Consider the following 25,218-nt stretch of genomic DNA (forward strand, 5'->3'; position numbering starts at 1 on the left):
TGCTTCTGGATCCGAACCTCTCCTTGTTGTTCCAGTTTGAGGCAGTGGCCAGAGGTGCTTTTTATCAGCTTCGGCTGATATGCCAGCTGCATCCGTTTCTTGAGATGAATGACCTCAAATCAGTGGTACATATTCTGGTAACCTCTAGGCTGGATTACTGTAATGTGCTCTGTGTGGGGCTGCCTTTGTATATAGTTTGGAAACTGCAGTTGGTCTCTGGGTCATGTAGGAGAGACTATATTTCTCCTGTGCTGAAAGAACTATACTGGTTGCCGATACATTTCTGGGCAAAATACAAGGTGCTGGTCATTACCTATAAGCCCTAAACAACTTAGGCCATGGGTATTTAAGGGAACGTATTCCTCACCATGAACTCCACTGCCTATTAAGATCATCTGGAGAGGATCGCCTGTGACTGCCGTCAATTTGCTTGGTGGCTACTCGGGAACAGACCTTCTCCATTGTTGCCCCTGGACTTTGGAATGCATTCCCCATCTTTGGTAACTTTTAAAAAGGGACTGAAGACATATTTATTCACCCAGGCTTTTAATTAGATCTATGGTTTTAAATTGTAATGTTGGTTTTAAATGATTGTAATGTTTAAATAATTTTAATTGTTCAACTGATTTAGTTTAGATTTTAATTAATTGTTTTTATTTTGTTATAAACTGCCCTGAGCCATTTTTGGAAGGGTGGTATATAAAATAAATAAATAAGAGAGAATCAAATTGTTAAAAATCATTATAGCAGCTAGTACAGCAATACAACCAAAGCACACGTGTGTATGTGTGTATGTACACACACACACACACACACACACAAAAATATATATTTATATATACACAGATTTCTATACTGTATAAACATTTAATATTTATATACCATTTAGATTTGCTAAACTATATGTTTGGAGCATTTAAAATAAAATAGCTATGGAAAGAGAATAGAGATAGCCGAAGAAAATAATTTGTTGTTGCTGTGTCACAAACTATTATGAAAACATTCTGACTGGCTTCACAGTTTATTCAAGCCAACAAAGCATAATCTTTTCACTGAATTTCCAGTACACTGTCATTTTCTTTGAGACAACACATGCCCTGTAAATATCAACCCCAGTGTTTTTCAAAACACTTTATCACAGCATTTCTTGCTACATATGTTGGTAACAAGACAACCCGATCCAACACCAGTTGAAATCAACTGACTGGCACTGTTATCCAGTTTGGGTAGCACTGTAATGCTTAACATATCAGTAGTGAGCCCTAACTACAGATAGTCTGAGTGAAAAGCCAAAAACTTAAATTAAAAGGACCTACGTTTTACAAGTCAAAATGGCGACAGATCTGGCAGATGCAAGATATTAGAGAAAACTTTATCAGAGGGAGCACATAGACCCTGACGAGTCACTGGAAAAGGCCAATGCCTGTTAAACAAGCAGCCTTAACCTGATTGGTCTGCAGCATTTATGCTGCAACAGCCAATCCTAGCCAAATTGCGGCAGACCAGTCAGGCTGCCCTAGACCTGCTCTCCTATCTGCTGTTTCCACCAAAAGGACTTGAGACCCCCAAATGCTTTTCAACTGTGTTTTACAATACTTCTTTACCACCCAGTTTGGTCTCCACGCTAATAACTGGTATGTACTGTGCAACCTCATGTAATGCATTGATCATCACGCCATCACCTGAAAGAGCTCTGTTCCTTAATCTAATTCTGGAGGAGGCTCACAAGGCTGAATCATGTCAAGCCAGAAACTCTTGCTTTTCAACCCTGTATTCTTTCACAAAGTGAAAAACAACAAAAAAATCAAGTTTGAAATGTAGTTTTTGCCACGTTTTTCTATGATTTATTTTGTACTGAACAAAATTAATAAATACATTATCTAGGATAACAACAGGTTTTTATTTCACCCATGAAAAAATAATGCTTTCAATTTTTCACATTTTAAAACCTGCTGTGTTTTATTTTTCAGAGAAAATCCAAGAAGACAGTAGTGATGCCTAAATATACGGAATGTCCATGTAGGAGTTACATTTACAAGAACCTGATACAGAAGCCTATATTATGCCCCCATAATTAAGAGTTCTCTGCAATAATATTTAAACCAACAGGTTTAAATAAAAACGCCCCAGTAGCCCTACTTGTAGAGCAATGAGGCATTTACTTTTCAAGTATTCAATCAGTAAAATGTAAAAGATTCTTTGCTGATTTTACATTATACCTTTTAAGAACCACACACCCGCCTTAAAAACAAAACAAAATGCAGCAACAAACAGTCCGTTACCCTAATCAGCCCATTATTGTTAGAATCCAGTTAACCTTTTGCCTTCAAGAATGCAGAATATATCCATGATGATGCCAAAGGAACTTGCTGGATAAAAGCCATTTATGCACATGAAAAGTGATTTTCCTAGTGATGAAATCTATTTGATAGAAAGATAATCCAAGTCTATTCCCAATAAATTCTTCTGATGGTTCTACTATGGTCTTTTTTTTTTTTTTAAAAAAGGGGGTGTCCAGGAAATCTTTAGAAAACTCGAGAGTGCAAAACATACAACACTCCTTCATAAATATGGAAGGAACTCCATTGGCTGCAGAGACATCTACTTCTCCTTTGGTGATTTAGCAGCAGAGATCAGATCACTTCTATAAAGTAAGCCAACAGATGACAAAGGTGAAGAAATCATTTTATTTGAAAAAGCTGTGATGAAGACAATTAATGTAAAAAATGGCAAAAAACAGTCAACAAAAGCATGCTAGGGGAAGGGTGGTTTTTGCCTGGCAAGTAAGAAGCCCGGTTAGTTTCAATAGGCTTAGGCTGCCCAATTCTGCATGAAATCAGAGTGCTGCACTATTTGTGGCCATGTGTTTTGTGTTTATTAGGAGGAGCTAATAACCCTGCCTCGACAGAACAATGGCAGCAGCAAAGGTTAGGGCAGGAGGGGAACTTCCATGGGAATGTTTTATAGCATCCAGTGAATGGGGGCAGGGACTGGCTATAGGGCAGGGTGGAGGGAGCTTTTGCAGGAGCAGCAGGACGAGTGGAGAGCTTAAAAAGGGCATGTTTTGCCCCACACATGCCTGAGAGAAGCACAGGTGAGCAAGCAGGCAGAGGCAGCTGCTTATGAAAAGAGCAGCCATCTGCCCTCTCCCCTCTAGTTGGCTCAGGGATGATGAGAACTGGGCCCAGTGAGCCCTATCCACCTTACTGCACTGCCCAGAGAACTGAAAGGAGAAAGCCGCTGTGATGCCTGCTGGGCCCACTCTTTTCTGCTGTACAACCCCAAAAGAAAGGGTGAGTGAGCAGGGAGAGCCTCGTGGACAGAGGGCAAGCAAAATAGCAGCAGCAGCAGTGTGGATGTGCCATGGTCTGTGTGGCTGAGCATGGTGCTTCCTCCTGTGGGGAAGAGCAGGGACAGCCCAGCAGAAGGAGTGGTGTGCAGCCCTCACCACTTGCCCAGCCACCCTCAAGACTGAGCAGCCAGGTAATGTGAGGGGGACGGTGTGGTGTGGAGCGGGTGTTTGGAAGGAGGGGGTGTTGGAAGTGTGCAGGGTTGGGGGCAGTTTGGAATGTGGGGGAGCTTGATAGTATGTCTGTCGGGAAGGGCTGCTTGGCATGAGTGTGTTTCGAGTACAGGGGATCTTGTGGAGCCTTGACAGAAAGCATTAACTGCAGAGCTCGTTACTCTCAGTGAGGGTTGTCTGCAATGGAAGGCAGGGCTCCTTGCATGCATGAAGGAGAGGCGAAAGCTGCACAGGCTGACATTCATACTTTGCACATCCCTTTCCAGGTTCAGGCGCCATATCCTTATTTCTCTCCTACTGAAATAGTCTAAGGGCACTTTAAGAAACATAAAACATGTTTGGAGAAGGGGGTAAAAGGGATATATCCAACTTAGAACAAAACATTTTACAGTGACCTAGTAATTTGACCATGAGCGAGCATGCATGCATGCATTCTCTCTCTTCCCCACTCTGTTCCTCCTCTTTAATGAAAGCTTATCAAATTCATTCTGCAATGAACTTGTACGTAATAAATTGAAGCTAGACACTTCTTGGCTTCATCCATGATGCCACACTTCATGCTAGTTAGAAATAAGATAGTTTGAAGAAGTCTAAAGCACACCTACCTGCTGTTTGATGTGTTTGAACATTATCTACCTGAGGCAACGGCCCTAGCGTCCCCTTATCTTCAAAGGCCAAAATCGGAGTCAAAGGAATTCCAGAGCCATCCTCATCATTGTTCATGGCATCCAGCCTGGATTGTTTCGTTCCCATGGGTAAACTGATGAGTTCTTCAAAGTTTTCATTCTGCATAGACACTCCATTTTCATTTGAATGTTTTCCTGGGTTAAAATTACTGAAAGGCATGAATATGACTGATCATTTTTTTTGACTAAGCAATATTTTATAGACTATTTTTTCATTATTCACTATTAAGGTATACACTGTGCTAATTCCCACTCACCCCCATCACACAGTACAGAGTTAATTTCCTCTATTGAAAGAATTCATGGCATGATACAGGCAAAGCTCTCATTGATTTCGGTAGGATGTAGTTAAGCAGTTTTAACTCCCATTGATTTACATGCTTAACTGTAAGATCATGTCCTAATTCTATAACCAATCTTTTCAGACCTCAGCCTCTAACATGAAAGTCAGGTGTGCAGCCCAATCTTATGCATATTTAGTTCGATATAAATTCAGCTGTATTCAAAATATTTACTCACAGGTAAGTGAGATTTTTTAAAAAAAGAAATCCCTAGACACAAAACTAAAATAAAATAAGATGGCAATGATACTACTGGCATGACCCACTTAGACCAGGGAATGTTCCACTAGCGGGTCCAAATCCATTAGCTGACAACCAGTGCCTTAATTTTTAGCAGAATCCTCCAGGCATAAACACATTTAGAAAATTTCTTGGGGTGTCTAACATGGTTTTTAGCTGACTCATAACAGTTGTCATTGTAATCTCATTATCATGTGTCATGGTCATTTCTTCTTTTTTCTATGTAAACTGCTTTGATAACTTTTATTTTGTTGAAAAATAGCATATAAATAGCAGCAGCAAAGGCTTTTTGTCAACAGAAATGGTACTATATAGAGAAGTCTGCACTAATTTGGTGTAATTTACTGGGTCTGATGTGGAATTTTGTTTCTAGATTTTGTCTCATTCTATCTATGATACAATGAAAAAACTTAAAACACTGCCAACAATTCCAGTAGGTTTCCGAATAATGCAAAGTATCATGCCATTAAATGTCCAATAAAGCAATAAAAGATCTGTATAATGCTTCCAAGTGTTCAAAGCATTTAACATATATTATATCTTCTCTTACGGCTATAAGTATTATTATTCCCATTTTGCAGATGAGAGGCTGAGAGGGAGAAAGTAGCTTGCCTAGGGCCACCTAGCGGAAGTGAGATTCAAACCAGGGAGTCCCCAAGTTGTAGCTCAGTTTCTTAGCTCCTATGCTACATCAATTTTTATCACATGATATGGATATAGAAAACCACAGGTTCAATCCCCAGGATCTGCTGTTAAAAAGATGTTGCAGCAGCACTGGGAAAACCCTCTGCCAGAGACTTTGGAGAGCTGTAGCAAGACAGAGTGAACAGTACTGGTTTAGACCAATCAAATAACAGGACTCATTAAAAAGCAGCTTCATATGGTGAGCTGCACAGAATCAGAATAGGCACTAATAGAACAAAATTGGTTATAATTTAAATCTTATTTGCTATATCAATGCCTATCTTAACTTCTTAGCACTTCAAACACAAAACCATCAGTATACTGCAGACTGCCTTAACAACCAAAAGACTCAAACTCTTTAGGCACATTGTATATATCAAACACCCTTCTTTTAGACTACTGGCAACCCACCCTTCTTTCCAGTCTCTATAGAATTTACAAATTTTTGACAACAGAATCCCTAATCAACATCATCTGGTGTTCAGTCTGAAGAGACAGATAGCAGCTACACACACTGATAAATGCCGACAGCAGGTGGTACTTGCTAATTAATTTGGAGCATAATCAAACCTCAGCAGGCAGTTGTTTTTCCTTTATATACTGTAAATATTTCTGTTTTAAGGGACTGAATACTGTGTTATGATTACCAAGAGGCAGCTTCCATGCATTGGCACATTATTAAAAGGTGTTCAGGTTGACTGACTGTCACTGTGACTTTGGATGCAAGTTCACAGACACATGTAGGGAAGGCGGCGATGTCTCCATCTCTGCTCAAGAGAGAAGACAATGTGGGGGAAAGGCCACAGAGCACTTCCATCACTTCTGCTTTCAAGCAGAAGAGTTCACAGACATCCCGAATGCACACCACTGTAGTCACCCTGGCAGCCCTCTTTAGCATAGTGCCGCTCTGCCAGTTTGGGTATGTGGAGAAGCACCTGGTCTCCATGCTTTCCCACCTGTGCAAGTGGGGCAGGGGGATGGAGTCCCACTATGTTTATCTGCAGATATCCCAGAAGGAAGGGCTGTGGGGGGTGGGCGGAAGAACAACTGGGTGTAACCATCCAATGACAAGAAAAAAGGGGTGCTACATCCTCAGATATTGCCCCATGTTCAGGCTAGTGGGGATACAAGTGCCCAAAATCAGCAGAGGTGAAACAGTATTGCATTGCTACTCTTGCACACAAGGGAATATTCATGCATGTACTGTTGGTTGCCACAGCAAAGATGCAAATTCACATTCACAATACTGATGACATAAACATCTGTAAAATTAACACCTAATGCTTGGTCATTGCTCCTTATCGTTATAGTCCCTTTTCAGTTTGTTTCTCAGACGTTAGTCCCTAGAGGATCCTGGTAGAAAGGGAGAGGGGAGGAGGAATGAGGGGAAATGACGGGAGGAAAGAAGGAGGCGGCAAACTATTCCAGAGTCTGAGAATGAAAAGCAACGTGTTGGTGTCCAAGTCTTGCTTGCTGCAGCTTTCTTACCAGGAACATGGTGCAAAACAATTTGGCAATGAGTGTTTGGACCCCATAGCACACACTTCTACTCACTACCATCTCTGTATGGGAAAGGAACAAGCTGAGCTTGAATTATAAGTACAAGTAATACATATGATTTTATAAGTATAACTGAAATGTGGTGGGGTGACTCCCAGGGGTGGAATGTAGCAACTTATTCAAAAAGAAGAGATTCAACAGAAAGGAAGTCAGAAGAGCATTTTATGTAAAAAATACATACACCTGCAGAGAAATCCGGGAGAATGAACATGAAAGCCCAGTGGAGCATCCAGGTGAAAATGAAAGGAGAAAGCAATAAACCAGGGTTCTTCATTGCAAGGCCGGTGGGCCACAGACCCTGCTGGCAGTCCCTGACTTGCTTCTCCTCCCCTCCCTCACAAACGTGGTATGTGCCCTCCCCCAAGCCTTCTATGCTTGGGCTAGCGGCACTCCAGCAGCACGTGCCATCATCTCTTGCTGTGGGGGAGCACCTTGCCAGGCACTGCAGACTGCCTGCCGCTTAGAACTGACATCTAGTGGCACCGAGAAACACTGAGATCGTTCCTCCCTTGTTCTCAGAAAACCCAGATATCAATTCTAAGTGGTGGCAGCCTGCAGGAGCAACAGCAGTCTCCCCCCGACTTGCTGTGTGCCCTCTCCCTTATGGGGGGCGGGGGCGGGGGGTGTCACTGAGCAAAGCAGAGGCCCATGGCAGAAAGTGTGGGTGAGGGCACACGTCCCAGCAGCCCCCGCTATATATTCAGTGAAGATCACTGCAATAAACACAGCACTGTGGTTGAAATCTAGTACAGACAGCTGTACCAAGGAGAGGATAAGGATTATGTTTTTCTGAAACAAATCACAAATGTAGATGTTTCAAGAAAGCAACAATTAGTAGTAATGGAGAACCAGCTATCCTGATATCTACTGGAATAAAACTCTGCTAAGCATGGACTCTCCAACAAATTCTAGTTCTCCAATTCTATTATTTGATGAAGTGCATGTTGGAAGTGAAGGACTCTGCGCTGCCTCATGCCTCAATGACAGAGAGGGACAGATTAGTGAGTCAGAGGGCTAGAGGGGTCAAGATATTGGTCATTTCTCCTCTCTACTGCTCTTACACTATCCCTTTGATATGTAGATTGATACTTTCAGGGACTTCCGTCCTTTCTGCCTCCATTCCGTTCCTCCTCCTCCTTTTCCCTATCAAACATGCTTGCCTCTCTCTCTGCACCATGTGTGCAGAGATACAGACAGCATCTCTCTGCATCCAGCTAGCTAGCTAGATTAGAGATTGTCTCTCCACTTTCCTATCTAGAACGGAGTTCTCCAATAAAGACTTCTCATATTGATTTGAAACTATGAACTGGCTCCAAGTTTCTTTTGCTCTCAGTTAACATGCATGCCTGATCAGACTCCGCTGTGTTTTGCCTCTGGGAACTCTGCTGTAATAGAAGGGTATCTCTTACCAGAGAGAATTCCCAGCAGTGCAAATGCCAAATGCTTCCTGTCCAGAAAGCACAATACCCAAAAGCTAATTATTTGCTTTTGATGCTAATAAATAGCTTTTAAAATATGATGACTACCGAGGCTCATGTAACGGAGGACAGCATTTATTTATTTTTTGCTGTACACTACAATGTATTTTCTATAGCAGCCTCTCTCTCAGTAATGACAGGATGCAAACTAAAGGAGAAGAGGGACTTTGTATTTCTCATTAAATTTTAAACAGTATGTTAGCAACTTAGCAGCAAATTGTATTTTCAGTATTACGTGGCTTATTGAGAACTACAATTTTTAGTCAGCAAATTTAGCTGACACTGAATGGTAGCTAGAGTATGTGATTGGGCACTGGGAAGTAGATGATGAACACATTCTTGAAACACAAACAAGGGGAGATAATGTGATATAATATACTTTCCTCTCAGCAAGATGAAATAGCTTAAATTGCTAAATAAACCTCGACTCCTGAAGAGCATCATGTCTCTCACCTGTCTAGGGTTACTGTAGGTTGATGTGAAATGAGCACATGTGCATGGGTTACCATTTCCCCGTTGCGTGGAGGCTCTGGCACACACTGAACCTGAGAGCTCATCACAGGGCTTAATGGAGATGTAGGGCTGGTTACTGGAGAAAAGAAGAAGAAAAGTTGTCCACATATGTTTTTTGAGAGAAAGAACATATTCACTTCCAACTAGCAGTACTCTCAGAATGCAATTTTTGTAGAGAAGTGAAACAACTCAGACTTCCTGTTATCTTAAACCCCTATCCATTCCAGATACGTGGAAGCTGGCTATAAATACTCATTGGAGAAGGTTATGCACTCTTCACATGCTCAAAAATGCTCTCTTCCTTTGGAGCATCACATGTTCCAAACTTGAAGCAAGAATAAAGAGATATTTCAGGGCCCTGGCTCCAATTAAGCCTGGAAGGGGTTGGGGGAAAGTAGCATCCTTCACATAATATCTAATTACTAATGACACCATGGAGTCACAAAAATGGTCAAACGTAAACTTTATGCACCTCTTTTGCTCTGAGACACAGAATTTGTGCCTTCTCTCAGCTTCATATATTTTTAAATGCAAATGGAAGTTGTTTATTATAGTACTACATTTGAAATCACTAGTCCTATCATTCCCACAGAGTACATGGTGATGGAAAGACCAAACTGAATATTTTGATTAAGACAGATTTCCAACCAGTTCATCATCTAAAACTTTAATCTACCAACCCCATTAAAGCTTGCAGACCCAATAATATATTTCATTACCCTTTGTAATGATTTTGATTGATTGATATACTTTAGATTGATTGATGTACCGCCCTTCCCAAAATGGCCCAGGGCAGTTTACACTAAAACCAGAAATGCATAACAATTAAAATCAGGAACCAATTAAAATCAGATTAAAATTACAATTAACAAAATATCATTAAAAGCCAGGCTCAAATGATGGGTCTTTAAGGATCTCCTGAAGGCTCTCATTGACATCTCATTAACCATATTTGGACTGCCAGTTTTCAAACACCCTAATTCAGGTCCATGTTCCGAATAATACTTTTACTACCAAATTATGTGTAGAGTCTGTTGCTGGTCTTGGGCTGTAATAAAGAATATCTATCCATTTTAGGAGTCAGTGTAGAGTCAGAAGCAATACCTGTTTCCTTTGCTATCTCCCCATTTTGCTGTTCATTTGATTTCTGAAAAATAAATATTTTTATAAGTTAGAAGCTGCACTGGAAAAGACCCCTATTCATTTATCTATCTATGCACAAACATGCACACAATTTCTACTGAGAAGTTGGAATGTAGCACATACCTTATCTGCAGCTTCTGTTCGCCTAGTTCTTTTCATAATCTCCTCCAGGCGCTACACAGAAAATGGAAGGAAAACTTAGCAGTTAGTTTGGCCAGTCTGAAGAACTACTGAGCAACTGTGCTTTAAAGGCAGTTCCCCAAGATGGGCAGCTTCTGTCTCAGGGGTTCAACAGGCGGTTGCACAGTAGTGGTAGCAAGAGGGCAGGTAAGCAAGGCACCTCATCACACACTCCCTCCTCTCACATGCAGGGAGTTCTCCAGCCCTCCCCCCCCCCCCCCATACCAGAGCTGCTCAACTTCAGCCCTCCTGCAGATGTTGGCCAACAATTCCCATAATCCTTGGCTATGGGTCACTGTGGCTGGGGATTATGGGAGCTGTAGTTCAAAAACAGCTGAGGGGCCTAAGTTGAGTAGGCCTGCCCTATACCAATGATCTTCACACTAATTTTCAAGCGGATGCCATTTGCCAAAAAAACTTCAGTGAAGAGCCATTTCCTACCACACTGAACATCTGTGCAATGCTGTACTTTTGTTAGAGCTGGGAGGGGCCCTTTATGAGAAACAGAGCCCTGTCAAGCCCAAGGTGTGTATGGAGTGCTGGGAAATGCCATCCTTCCCACAGCTTTGCCCATAGGGCTCTGTGGAGAAAACTTTCCACATTTGGTGCTGGCACCTGAGAGGACTCTGTTTCCCTTAAAGAGTCCCAATGGGGCTGGGCAAAGGGTAGCATGGCATGGTGGGAACCGTCCTCTCTGCACCATGCCATGAGGGCTGTGCAGAGTATTTTGCTTTGGCCAAAGCTTCAGGCAGGCCTGATAAATAATCAGGGAGCTGCATTTGGGGTCGATGGGAGCTGCCACTGGCTCCCAGGCCTTGCAATGAAGAACACCATCCTATTTAGTAGAGAGAGAGAGCTCACCCCAGGTTCAGAGTTCAGAGATCTTTTTCAAGGTCCGTATGTCTTGGTGCTTAGAAAAATGTTCAATCTACAAGACTATAAGGACAGGACAAACGAGTCCCATTATCAGCTGTGAAAATGAAAAGCCTCAGTTGCATGCATGTGTTTGTGCCTTTCCGTTACCTTCTTTCTTTCTAAGCGCTCCTGTTCTTCCCTTTGGAAATGCTTTTCACGCTCTAACCGGATCTGCTCTTCTCGTAGCCGAGCTTCTTCTTCTTTCTAAGTGATGACATGTCAAAGGGGAAAAAATAGATGTACTTAAAGTGTAATTGCTGCTCTGTCAGTAATGTCTGCTTATCTGCAAATCTGATAGGCCTTCTGTGTTCAGTAGGTGCAATCCAGCAAGGATGTGCGAGAGGCTGCACCAGTCTAGCAGGAGGCTTGTTTCCTTTTTCCAAGAGCAGCTTCCACTGGTCACTATCCTGAGAGCAACTCCTCAAATGCTTCAAAAGAAGCTTGCAATGTCTGAGGGTGAAGGAGGGCGAGATGGGAAGGGAAGCTTGACGAGGGAGGTGCTACCATGCTTGCTCATCTGTGTACACTACATACATGCATATCAATGATTTTAGACCAAACTGGGAGGAAATATTTGTACTTAGATTTGTTTAACATATTTTTATACCGCTCGAAACTTATGTCTCTGGGCGGTATACTTGATATATTGCAACTTGCAAGCATGAACAACAAATGGATAACAGCCGGGTCAGAGGCAAGACAACATTAGGGTAGCCCAGGGATGCAAACAGACTTGGAGGCAACGATTTTGGAAACAAATAAAGTTTATTTTTTTTATAAAGCAGAGGCACAATATAAAAATGTAGTAGTTGTTAATTTCTGTGTCATCTCAGTTGTGCTAGGGATGAAGATAATTCCCAGGGAGAGACAGGAGCAGATTTAGGCTGGCAGTGTCAGTTGGGGTGGAAAGCGTGTGTGTGAGAGAGAGAGACAGAGAGGGAGAGAGAGAGGGAGTAAAAGGCAGTTGTATACCTGTCCTTAGTCTCATGTGCAGAACCAAGAAGGCTGCAGTCTGAGAAACACCAGGTAGGGGCCTCTGGACCAAATCTGTTCAGTGGCCAGTCAGGGCCGAAGCACACTCCAATTATTCTTGGGGGCTTCTGGTAGGTAAGTCAAAGCTCAACACTGTTTTGCCAGGCTTTTAACTGAAATTAATTTTAAACTGTTTAATTGTTTTTATCCCATGAGATTTTATCCCTGTGATAAAACGTTTATCACAGAACTTTTTATTCTGTGAAATTGTTTTGTTTTTGCTCTGTTTTATATTTGTTATTTTTAAATTGTGTACACCACCTAGAGATGCAAATATCAGGCAGTATATAAACAAACCATGTGCACTATATGAAGGGACAAGGAAGAAATGGGGGACTGCTTGGAAACTGGGGAGGACAACTCAGTAGGATCAGCTAAGTGAGCCTTTCTGAGGGGAATAGGGATGTGCAAACCGGCTTGACGTCGAGCCAGTTTGACGTCTAACCGAACCATCCCACTGGGTCCAACCCCGGACCGAACACCCCTCAATTGTTTGGGGCTTCTGGGCCTTTTTTTTTTAAAAAAAACACCTAATCCCCTTTGGGGGAGTTCCTTGAGGCAGCGGGTGTGTGTGTCCGTGGAGGTTCTCCCCCCCGCCCCGCCAACTCTCCCTATGGCCCCTTCCAGCCAGTTCGGCCACACTTCGGCCTTCTCTCCTTGGCGTAGCAGCCATTTTTGAGGCCGTGCACCTGTGCAATTGTGAGCAGCACACAGCCCCCAATATGGCCATCAGCTTTTGGGTGAAGGCTGAACTGTGGCCGAAGAACACCCAAAATGGGGCGAGGGAGTGATTTAGAAGGCTGGCGGGGGGAGAGGGAACCTCCGCAGACCCCTCCACCGTCTCCAGGAACTCCCCTGAAGTGAGTAGAAGGGGTGTGTGTGTGTGTGTGTGTGTGTGTGTGTGTGTGTGTGTATATATATATATATATATATATATATAAAAATAAATAAAAACATTGGCGGTCCACGAACCCCCAAAGCCGAACCAAACCGGGGGGTGAGGGGTTCAAGGAAGTGCCAGACCAAACTGGCCCGGTTGGGTTTGAGGTCAGTTCGGCCTTGAACCAAACCAGGCCAGCTGGTTTTGTGCATACCCCTAGGTCTAAACTGAGCAAGCCTGGTCTAGAGCTCTGGCTTCATTCAGAATGCAGAGAACTCAGGATGGGTGAGTGACCTTTCCCCAAGCAGCTTGGCACCAGGGTTCAGGCTTGCCTGACACAGCTGTTTGATTCAGATAAAGTCCTACTTCCCTCCTGGCACCAAATGCTTGCCACTTGCCAATGCTTTGCTCAGCCTTGCTTCAATCAGAAGCGAATATCTGGGATGGCAGTGTGTGTGTGTGTGTGTGCTCTAGTAATAAGGGGGAAATGGGAAGGGAAAGGGTGGGCTGCTACTGCTGCTGCTCATAAAAAAGGGGGCGGGAACCTTACACACCTTGCACGTCTCTGAATCACAACCACATTTTGTTTCATATTAAAGTGTGGGATTCTAAGATCATTTCAGTGCTTGTCTATGTCCTCCGTGAAACCTGGAGTGCTTTGTGCCTTTCTTGTAGTATATATAATAATGGCCTCAAGCATTACTCCTAGTGCGTGTGTGCATAATTTTCCTTAGGTGCTCCCCCCTCCCCCCACTGATACATTGGAGAAGTGAGGAACTTGGCACCACAAAAGGGAGAGGGAAGAGGGTCTAACCTTTACTCCATCACCTTGTGCCACACATCCAATCCAAATAATCCCCCAGAACTGCTAATAACTCTGGAGGGGGAAATGGGCTACATACTTATCTGGAGAGCAGTTTGGATTTTTCCCATGACTGGAGAAAAGGTTGGAACCTTGTCCTTCTCCTGCATTGAAGCACTCATCCAAATCTGCCACCAGCTGCTTTTTTTTGGGGAAAAATTATGTTGGAGGCTACAAGCATAGGGCTCCAATGTAATGTGGTGTTTGGCTCTAAAGAAAGACAGGGGAAAGGCTAGCTATGCTAAAGTGGCATAACTACTATTGGGCAAGGAGAGACAGTTGTCTGGGGGCCCGCTGCCTCGAGGGCCCCCCAGAAACATGTCACATGACCCTCCATTGCCAAACCGCCCAGCCCGGTATTCCTTCGGGACAGCTCCATCCCAACACCGCTTGGCTGAGGGATGGCTGCCAGGGAATGAGCCAGTAGTAGTCCTGTTCTCTCCCACCGCCAGCGATCTCATGGCGATCTCACTCTCAGAGCGATGCAGGGTCTGCCGTTTGGCCCAGGCAGCTGTGTCTCTTCCCAGCTGTGAGGAGCACCTGCACAGTGGAAGGAGCGTTGCTGTGATGATCGATTGTCACAGTGATGCTCTTTCCTCTGCGCAGACATGCCTTGCAGTTGGGAACAGACACAGCCACCTGGGCCAAACGGCAGGCCCTGAATCGCTCTGGGAGTGAGACTGCCGCTGCCGGGTGGCAGGGGAGAAGGACTACTCCTGGCCCACCCCCCCCGGCAGTGGCAATCTCACTCTCAGAGCAATGCAGCGTCTGCCGTTTGGCCCCGGCTGTGTTTCTTCCCAACTGCTAGGCAGTGGAAAGAACATCACAGCAATCGATCATCACAGCGACACTCTTTCCACTGTGCAGGCCCTGCATCGCTCTGGGAGTGAGACCACCGCTGCCGGAGCGGGGGGAGAAAGACTACTCCTGGCTCATCCCTTGGCCATGCGGTGGCAGAAATGTAAAAGAAAATGCATGGAGGTTTGGTGGGATGAGGTGATTCATCTCATAAAGCCTGCAGCCTCTCTCTCTCCCCCCAAGCCTCCACTCCTGCCTCATCCTTTCCCTCTTTCCACCGTTTCCATTCTCTCTCTCACGCACACAAAGCCCCCTGCCCCCTATCCTTTCCGCCATCTCCATTCTATCTCTCACATGCATGAAGCCTCCCTGCCCCCATCCTTCCCCCCCTTTCCATGCTCACTGGTGCTATTGCCAAGCCTCCTGTCCTGCCCCATCCTTTCCCTCTTTCTTCCCCCGCTCTCCATTCTCTCTCTCAAGCCATGACACCTGCCCCATCCTCCCCCCTCTCCAAGCCTCCTGCCCCATCCTTTCCCTCTTTCTTTCCCCCTCTCCCTTCTGATCAAAGTGTAATCTTCTTGTCCAAAAATATGAGAAAAGCTTCTCTAATTTTTTTCCTTACATGTGCTTCATGTTAAGTGTGATGATTTGGTAGAGGTGGAAAGAAAGAACAATGCATTTTATTATGTATTTTGTACAGATTGTATAATTTATTTTATTAGAATGAATTTTAATTCAATTTATTTTATCTTATTTCAAATTGATCTTGGCCTGTCAGAACTTCTGAAGTTAAATTTTGATTAAATTAATTTTAATTAATTTCACTTTAATTTGGTTTAATTAATTGATTAATATTAAGTGTTACTTTAATAATCAGCACCCTAAAAATTGACCTTGGCCTCCATGAGCCAAGTCATGGTCAGTTTTGGCCCACCAGGTCATTTGAGTTATGCAGGTATGGCTTACACAGAGGGAATGGATACTGCTCACACAACAACAAAAGTATTGTTTAGTAAGAGCATAATTAAAAGATGAGAGTTCAAGTTTTCATAGCTTTAGAACATATACAGGGATTGATGATTATCTGATTGTTTAAGATACAACTAAATGTTCAATAAACAATACTGAGAAAGCCACATTACCAGCTTTTGCTAGTGTAGTTTTGTGATTTGTTAAGAACTTCACTAAAAAATAGTGCTCCTTTCTCTTTGGTGCTCATTTCAGTTTAAGATATTTGAAATATGTCACTTAATTATCATACAAAGCTGAGCAATGATAACTGCCAGTTGCTTTGCAAAAGAATAGTACAATGAACTACAGAATTCATCACTAAGCAATATCAAACTGTACTGTCTTTCTTGTCCAACAAAAGAAAACCAAGATTCTTTTAGATTTGTTCACCTATTGCCTTTTTTAAAAGACATTTTATTTTTTTTAAAAATAATTAAAATGATTCACAGCATGCATTTAATTTCCAATAATATTTATAATTCTTAAAAGGACAGGCTTTATCTTAAACATTGTAATATTCCAGGACCATGACAGTGATTTGTCTATGGGTTAATCTTGCAGAGATGTTACAAACTGCTGAACTTGTAGAAGACAACAGTGTGCTTAATTTGACTGTTGAAGGCAAGAAGGAAATGAGTGAGTTTGAATTACATCTATCTAGCTAAGCAGCATAAATACTCTTACCTCTAGTGTTTCTAGTGTGTTCTAGGCATTAAAAGTAGCACAAATATATAGTATTTGATTGATGTATATCACTATATACTGTGAAGTGTGCATTTGTGTATTCAGTGAAATGTATTTCCAGGCAGCATACTTATTTTGAAATAGGCTTAAATCCTTGGGGGACTGGGGTGTGAGAGTATATAGGCGGTGGCGAGATATCATAGTTGGGATATGTGCAATTATTAAAGTTCTTCATTGATACTGTTGTATTAGTTGGGTCTGCTGTTCTGTTGTTGTTTACACCTTGTAACTAGTTGAGATAGTTAGCAGAGACATCGGGCCAGGAGAAGGAGAGGAAAGCAGTGAGGGGGTGAGATTTTAAAATCTCATCTCTGGGCCCACTCCAACCTTGCTACGCTCCTGCTATGCTATATTAACTGTTCACATCAGAAACAGATATAATGAACCATGGTTTAATGTTACATGCATCAGCAGTGCCCCCCCACACCCTTCTCCTCTGGCACATGAAGAGAGGAGATATAAGGCTTCTGTTCCTGTTTCATCCACTTTCCTGTTTTGTCCAAACTTGGGAAACTCTAGGTTGTACAAATTACAGCCAACCAAAGCCTTGTTCACACTGCTACCCGCCCCCCCGAAATACCATACATGAGTATAGTGTGCAAAGTGGGTCTGGAAGCCCTGCCGCATCATTGACACATCGCTCCAGTGGCAGCCAATGAGGGTGGAGAGAGATACCTTTAAAAAGTGATTACCAGTGGTACTGCCAGCACCTGCAAGCCACCGTGAACAGCAGTGCCCCATCCTATGAGGTGGCTGCTGCAGCTCCAACATTCACCTGACCTCCATGCATGCGCAGAGATCAGGTGGGTGCCAGAGCTCTGGCAGCTGTCACGTGGGGTGACATCTGAAGAGGTGAACACCATAGGCATGATATTGGGTGTTTCTATGATCATCAGGCTTGGGCACCCAAGCCTTGTGATCACAGAAACAGGTATGATCACATTTACAGCATTTATCGCTTCAGCCAAAATGCCATAACCGGGAAGAGCATGGGTGAAAGGGTGAGTGACATGCCAGGATGGTCCTCCAGACCTGCTTTGCATGTTGTATGGCACTTTTTAAAAAAAGAAGTCAGTCTGAAGAGCCTAAGATGATAAGTCTTGTGTCCAAGGTCCTTCCTGTCTTCATTCAGAATTCCATCTTAAGAGTTCCCATAGGTTCTTTTAACTACCTGTGCATATAAATCAGCCAGCAGTTTAAAAACCTTCTATTCTTTATAGGGCAATCACGTAAGCATACCTGTTTCTGAAGGCGTTCCATTTCTTCTCTTTCTTTCTGTTCTTTTTCTTCAGTCTGACGGCGCAACTGTTCTTCTTTCTCCTGTTCTTGCTCCATCTCTCTTTGCTTCCTTTCTGCCACTTGCTTATGAGCCTCTTCCTCTCGGCGAGCTCTCTCCTCAGCTATCCTCTGTGCCAATTCCTCTTTCTTTTGTCTGTAAGTGTTAAAATATATGACATTAAAATACGGTACAGAAAAAAACACATAGTTGGTGAAGGGAGGCAAGGAACGGTAAGGTTTTTTTTAAAGCTAACCAATCATTATAGCAAAATAAGAAAGATCAATAGTAAAAATACCCATTTTAAGGTGTCAAAAGAAAAGAAATAGAAAATAAGTGGCAGAAAACAGCTGATAACAGAACTGTAAAGATAGAGCTGCTTCCGGGTTGTCATTCAGTTTGTGGCAAGTGGCAGAGATATATACCTGGATTTATTACTGAGTTTTCCTTCTCTCTCTGAAGCCCAGTTCAGATGATCCAATACACCACAGTTTTTTAGACTGCAAGTAAGCTGATAGGCCTGCACATGCGCTTTTCTCTGCTGTCCTCTCTCCTTGCGTGCTTGACTAAATGCAATGCTTCTTATACCACCACTTCCCAAGACACCCATGCCCAAAGACTGTGCTTTAAGTGATCCAACAAACTAGTGTTCATTGTAACTTCTCAACTTGGACATTCTTTCCTTGGACAGGCAGCATCAGTAACAGCTAATTCAAAATTCTCACAGAACTATACTACTTCAGCATTCCAGGAGATATTGACAAGGGAGCAAGTTGAAATAAGCAATCCCCCCATATATTCTGTGATTGCATGAGAGGACTAAATCACAAGCTTTTCTGAACATTTGCCTCAGGTCTGTTACTTCAGCTGTAACCTCAGTCCAGGGAAAGTGAGCTTCAGCATCCTGTTTATATCAACACTATAACTGCACACTAAAATTTGTATTGATTATACAGGTCAACAGACAACAACAAAATTGTTGTTTTTTAACCATATTAGTTTTCAGTGTTAGGGTTAAAGTTTTATGCAAAGAAATATTAAGATATGCTAAGTGCATCTTCTCCACTCAGCAAAGATAAGGTGGTCACCAGTGTTCCCTCTAAGGCATGCGCATGCTCACAAGTTTTTTGATGTCAGCTCAGTTAATTTTAGAGCCCGCTCAGGTTGAATCAGGAAGACCCCATTCTGAGTGCATGTGTACACACAATGCCTTGATACTGCTGCCCAGAACAAAATTCATTCCGCACACAAATGAAAAAAATTAGAGAGAACATTGGTGGTCACCTTTCCATCTCTCCCCTCTCCCGTCTTTCTTGCTCCTCCCGTTCTCGTTGTTCCCGAGCCAATCGTCTTTTTTCACTGAGCATCCTGGTTGCTTCTTCTGGGTCTGTTGTGCCTGCAGAAGGCTTGCTAGACACAGAGGATGGCGAGGCAGTTGAAGGAGCAGGGGGCAGAATTGGGGGAGCAACTGAAAAATACAAGAAAGGAATATTCAGCACTCTTAACAGGCCAGGACATATTCTATATATCTACCCAAGAGAATCTATGATCTGATGGAGAATTTGGCTTCCCGAGAACCTACACGTACTTCCTTTCTTTAGGGCACATTTATGCAACTTTTGTATAACTGGAATGCAATGTCATTGTATAACTGGAATGCAATGTCATTGTGAACTGCCCAGAGACACAAGTTTGGGGCGGTATACAAGTGTAATAAACAAACAAACAAACAAACAAACAAACAAACAAACAAACAAACAGTCTGTCATCTAGTCCAGCGCATCTTGGAGAAGCTACTAGCTCAGTAGCAGAGGGGGAAAGATAGCAGGATTGGGAAAGACCCAGGACAAGCTCTGCCAGTCAAAGCAGAAAATCCTTGGTTAGATGAGCCTATAAATGGTCTGGGGCTCAGTAACAAAGCAGTTTCTTATGTTTCTGTGTGAACCCAAGAACAGTCCTGTTGGATCAAACCCAGCACCCATCTAATCCAGCACTTTAGCTGGAAGCACTGTTCCTAGCAAAATGCCTCTTGAAAACTCAAACGGTATAAAAATAAGTTTAAGAGATGGAGCGGTGTCCCAATCAATGGCACCTTGCCTGAGGGCTCTCCAAACCTGAAGCCAGCACTGGTTACAAAAAAAAAAATCCCTCGGTTGTGTGTAGTGCTTTGAATATTATTAGTAGCCTTTCAATTAAATAATGAACCTTGTAACCCTCTAACAATTTCTCCTATTGACTTGTGTACTGAAATGCCACATGATGGAATGGGGGTTAGTCCGTTAAAGAGAATGGAACACATCTGGAGAGCAATAAGGCAAGTCTTACTATGTGTGGTCTCTGGTTTACTAGAAAGTCCTCCTTCATTTGCCACTGTGCTGGAATTTGAGGCTGTTTTCCCATTGTCTGTCTTTCCTTCAGTTGCTTTCTCAGGCTCCTGTCGTATTTCTCTTTTCTCAGTATCCTTGTGCTCATTTTTGACAGGTCGAATGTTGCCAGGGGAAGGAGGACGAGGTTGAGTAGAAGAGATTCTGGATGATCCAAGAACTGAAGTTATTTTTTTGGGTGTACCAGGCAAAAAAGGCAAAGACCTGGAAGCATGCCTATTTCAGCCAAAAGAAACAGTGATGACAACATTAACCCCAAAAGAGAGTAGTTATTTAGACTAAATTGAATTTTTGGCATTTAAACATTCAATAATGACCAGTCTCAACATTCCTTAGTAACTATCTATCTTTCTTCTTGAAAAAGAAAAGGAAGATGTGGGAAGCAAAGGAAAAAGAAAGGAGGTAAAAAAAGAAAGAGGTGCAATATTCCCTTATATTAGTTCTCCTTCTGTGACCAAGGGTCAGGCAGCATTTCTTGGTTAGGGTTCAAGAGTTACCCTAATGTAATTGAACTATTCCATCTAGCATCTTTGTTATGGTATGAACAACTCTGCCTACACTATTACAATTTAAACTTCCCTTTGAAGAAAATAAGAAAGGAACTGATTGGAACGGAACAGAGGAATACTTCACTGTCATTCAGAAAGTTTCCAGTGTCTTGAATTGTTTTGTTACCTCTTTCTTGATTGCAGGGTTGCTATGATTCTGGGGTCAGAAAGGTCTGGCCATGGCATGGAAAGGGAGATCAGGCAAGACCAAGGCTCCACTTCAAATAGGAACCCTACTTTAGTACAAGAAGGCCCTCTGTAAGCCAGGGCTAAAGAATTGTGTAACTAGTTTTCCTTTTACTCCACACTTAGGGTAGGTTTGGCTTTATGGTTCTTGAACTGCAATCCTCCCCATGCCTTGCCACTTTTGAAACTGAGGGAATTTTCAAAAGTAGTTTGTGATACAGCATTGGGGTGTGCTGTTATGACACACATCAACAATCCTGCTGGGCATAATTAAGCATGACTAAAATTTCTGAGACATGTCTAAAATAGCTCTTTCAGGGGCACAGAAGGGGACAGCAAGTGAAGCCCAGGGACAAAAAGTGAAGATGGGCCCTTCCCTTGCTCCTTGCCTCCTTTTTTGGAGAGGTGGGAGTGGGAGAGCAAAAAGCAAGAGGATGTGGACATCCTCTTTGCTGTCCTCCCGCCCAACCCTTGTTCAATTATGGCTATATTCCTGAGCTCTTTGGATCCTACTCTTGTGTGTCTGCTGTACATAATCTTTGTTAGTCATCTTAAGAAATTTCCTATAGTGCAAAATAAGGTGGCCCTTCCTGTATTATAGAACATGTGAAAACTGCTCATTTGGGGGGAAACTTTAGCATGTCAAATGAAATGGCCTTAAACTCTGACACATTTCAGGTGCATGCTTAACAGGATATGGGAAACAGGCATCTGTCTTTGCATTGGGTCCTAATTTACTGTTCCATGAATGCTGCTTCTTCTATTAATGGAAAGGATCCTTCGTAAGTGCAACTCTCCTTCTGTGAACAGAAGGAGCTTTGTTCATAGAGTAATCCAACCCACCAAGTGCAGGCAGAGAAGAGAGGACCTCAGTAAGATGTGGTGTCCTAATGTACACCAATATACTCAGTCTGTGATAAATAGTTCGGCTTGACTAATAAAATTACTGACTAGGCCCTGAAAAAATATTGGAGTAGGGCTGTTCACTTAACATTTCCCTTTCCTTTCTATTTCTGGGTGCACTCTATTTTTCTAACAAAGACTAGTTGAAAGCAGCACTTAATATAACGCAAAGATAAGAAGTTACTTACCAAGCAGATGATTTACTTCTGGAGGTGGAAGGTGAACGAACTCTTTTTTTGCCAGATGAGGAATTAGACAATGAAAGGCCCCTTTCCTTTCCTTTCCTGTTAGTCTAAAATTTAGCAAATAAGATAAATAGGCTGCATAACACTGCACACACAACTGCATAAATACCTCACACATTCAGTGTAAGAAAAATGACAAGACCCAAGAAAGACAGGATCATTATTACATTTGATAATATCTGGTTTTTGCTAGTTTGCTAGAAATAAGTATTTGCTAGTACTTATTGATTTGAATCTCCATTATCTGTCTGTTTGAAAATGGATGCAATCCCAGCTCATTGATTTATAAAGTTTTTATGCCTTCCAGAGGTGGTGACATAAACCCAGTACACATTCATCAATCTGTCCTCCTGTCTGAGAAATTACTCATTGTTATTATTATTATTACCCTCTTCCAAAGATTCTCAAGGGGATTGTGAGGCAATACTGAGAATGAAACTGTCAATTTTTATTGTATACAATCTACAAAATTTAAAATATCTTAATCACAACATTATATAAAGTTAAGGTTGTGCTGTTGATACGATAAGGGGGTGGACCTTCCCAGCCAATGCACCAATAAGATACGATAAGGGGGTGGGCATTGGTGGTGGTTGATTTCCCCCCTTATCCTACCACATGCAGCCAACAAGCTGTCTCACTGTCAAGCTTGCTAATGCTTAGGGGATCACTGTTACCCACCCCAAGACCTTGAACATCCAGAGTTGCTTTTGAACAATCCAGCAGTGCAAGCCTCAGTATTCATTTGTTGCCTAAGCAAGTTACTTTCCTGTGATGAAAGCAGGCTGTGTAATAGTCTATCATTTATGTAACATTGCTCCATCCACTACAGCTGCAAGTCTCTTCATAACTAATGAGCTTACCCCTGCTGAATGTGTGGTCCTCCTATGTCTAACATCAGTTGTCGTGCCAAAGAATTTTGCTCTGTCTGCTGGATTCCGACAACTTATGGCCTTGAAGGAGAGAGGGCTGATGGGGCTGCAAGATGCTGAACGAGGACAAATGGGGATAACTAGGGTGTGGGGTATATTTTCATATATATCAACAAAACAGCAATGGATTGAGAAAAGGAAAGCCAAGATAAGGTAACAGGAAAGTAGGAGAGAAGAAAAGAAAAGGAAGAAGGTATTAATATATACAGAAAATAAAGCATATTTATACCAGAACCATCACTGGATTATATATGGATACCTTTAAAGTTATTTGAAATGGGAACTTTTCAAGTTTCAACTTTTCTTTATTTAGCAGGGGGAGAGTAACTGGCCCTATCCACCCCCAGCACAGTACTTCCAGTGACTGTTGCTGGTGTCTATCTTATGTTTCTTTTTAGACTGTGAGCCCTTTGGGGACAGGGATCCATTTTAATTATCTTATTTACTTGTTATTTCTCTGTGTAAACTGCCCTGAGCCATTTTTGGAAGGGTGGTAAACAAACAAACAAACAAACAAATAAATAAATTTGCATTAGTGAATTGGGACATTTTGTGGGCAGAAGGTTAAACACAGGAAAGCAATGGCAGTGTGCTTTGGGTTTTTTGACCCAAATACACAAACTAGGAAGTTTTTTTAAAGGCATATACATATCTGGAGTGACCTCTATGTCACAGCAGCATTTAAATACCCTAGTATGGAGTTGTGTTTACAAAAGTGTACCTAGAAAAACTCAATTTTATTTGTTCTGTTGAGATAGCACCTTTAACACCTCGTTGATGTAAATCTGTGGGGTTATAGTTGCAGCCTCTAAATTTTCCAAGAGTACAAAAAACCCACATAAATATTTCTTGAGTCTTCTGATTAATCTATTCACTTCTGCTCTTTAAATGAACTCCATTGCCCAGGAGAACCAAGGTCAGCGGGAGGCATTTGATGTAGAATCCCACTTTTTGACATTTCAGCAGAGATTACAATGTATGCTGCATTCAGAAAAAAGAACCATGCATTGTAGTCATAGGAACATAGGAAGCAGCCTTATATGGAGTCGGACCATTGGTCCATCTAGCTCAGTATTGTCTACACATATTGGCAGCAGCTTCTCTAAGGCTGCAGGCAGGAGTTTCTCTTAACCCTATCTTGGAGATGCCAGGGAGGGAACGCAGAACCTTCTACATGCAAGCATGCTGATGTTCTTACCAGAGCAGCCCCATGGTGAATGGTGATAGAGCAGGGACAAAACTAAACTAAACCAAAGACCTTTCTTTTGAACACGCGCACACACACACCCCACAAGTGATGGTTCTGATAATTACTGAATAATGAAGTTGTTGCTATGGATTGATTGGCTTAATACATTTATTAACAAATGAATTGATTTTAAAATCACCAAGAAAAATCAGAATGATTAGTTCTACCAGGACTAGTCTTGGAAGAAAGAGCCTCAACCAGAAGTCAGAAAAGAAACATTACAGGTACCAGATAACAGAATAATCAGGAAAAAGACAAGAGTTCATCAGCAACGTATTATTTCACACATCAAAACCTTGCTCAAAGGGAACATGCATGGATGGAGCAGTTGGGGCTCTGTACACTGGTTTCACTTCAGAAAGCTAAAATCCCAGCCGTTATTTGGTGGGAACATCAAATATATTATTTTCTATATATATATTTAACTTAATTGTTAAAACTGTATTTTAACAATTAAGGGTATTATCAAGCAAAACTGTTAAATTATCCTCTGCAAAATACATACTGATTCATCTAATGGATTAAAAGACAAAATAAAAAGGAGTTGCTTGATTTTGTCCCAAGTCTTTCATCTGCAAATGCCCTTCCTTTCCCTCCTAATTCCACCCACTGTGACCCCCACTTAAGTCAGGGTCTAATTTGACTACTGGGAGAAGACCTTTTAACACTTTATGTTAAAAGATCTATGTTTACTTTTCTAAGGTAACTAAACTAAAGGGGACTAAAACAACAAGATAAGGTTGTATCCAAAGTGTCATTCTGAAAAAAGAACATGTTCTGTTTATGCAAAGGAAGGTAATTTTCAATCATCTCTCTCCCCACCCCTGGCCCTCATTTCCCTCCTCGTAATCTGCTCACAAAGGTTAGAAACCCTCCAGAACAAAATGGCATGGTGGTTGCAGCAG

General features: G+C 42.3%; 1 protein-coding gene across 6 annotated transcripts in view; it reads right to left on the bottom strand.

The window, feature by feature from the left end:
* Positions 1-626: 626 nt before the first annotated feature.
* Positions 627-25,218, bottom strand: part of MAP7 (microtubule associated protein 7) — a 164,451-nt gene continuing 139,859 nt past the window's right edge. For 4 of the 6 annotated variants that reach the window (XM_053288709.1, XM_053288698.1, XM_053288712.1 and 1 more), the window contains 11 exons: positions 22,996-23,144; positions 22,076-22,179; positions 20,192-20,466; positions 19,151-19,334; positions 17,830-18,022; positions 11,372-11,467; positions 10,292-10,342; positions 10,130-10,172; positions 8,966-9,101; positions 4,129-4,358; positions 627-2,644 (listed from right to left, as the gene is read on the bottom strand). In XM_053288709.1, the coding sequence (XP_053144684.1) occupies positions 2,634-2,644; positions 4,129-4,358; positions 8,966-9,101; positions 10,130-10,172; positions 10,292-10,342; positions 11,372-11,467; positions 17,830-18,022; positions 19,151-19,334; positions 20,192-20,466; positions 22,076-22,179; positions 22,996-23,144 (1,472 nt within the window). In that variant the 3' untranslated portion in view covers positions 627-2,633. The remainder of the gene's footprint in view (positions 2,645-4,128; positions 4,359-8,965; positions 9,102-10,129; positions 10,173-10,291; positions 10,343-11,371; positions 11,468-17,829; positions 18,023-19,150; positions 19,335-20,191; positions 20,467-22,075; positions 22,180-22,995; positions 23,145-25,218) is intronic. The other 2 variants (XM_053288707.1, XM_053288730.1) reach the window with 1 other exon arrangement.

The sequence above is a fragment of the Hemicordylus capensis genome, chromosome 1 (genome assembly GCF_027244095.1).
Source record: "Hemicordylus capensis ecotype Gifberg chromosome 1, rHemCap1.1.pri, whole genome shotgun sequence".
NCBI lineage: Eukaryota > Metazoa > Chordata > Lepidosauria > Squamata > Cordylidae > Hemicordylus > Hemicordylus capensis.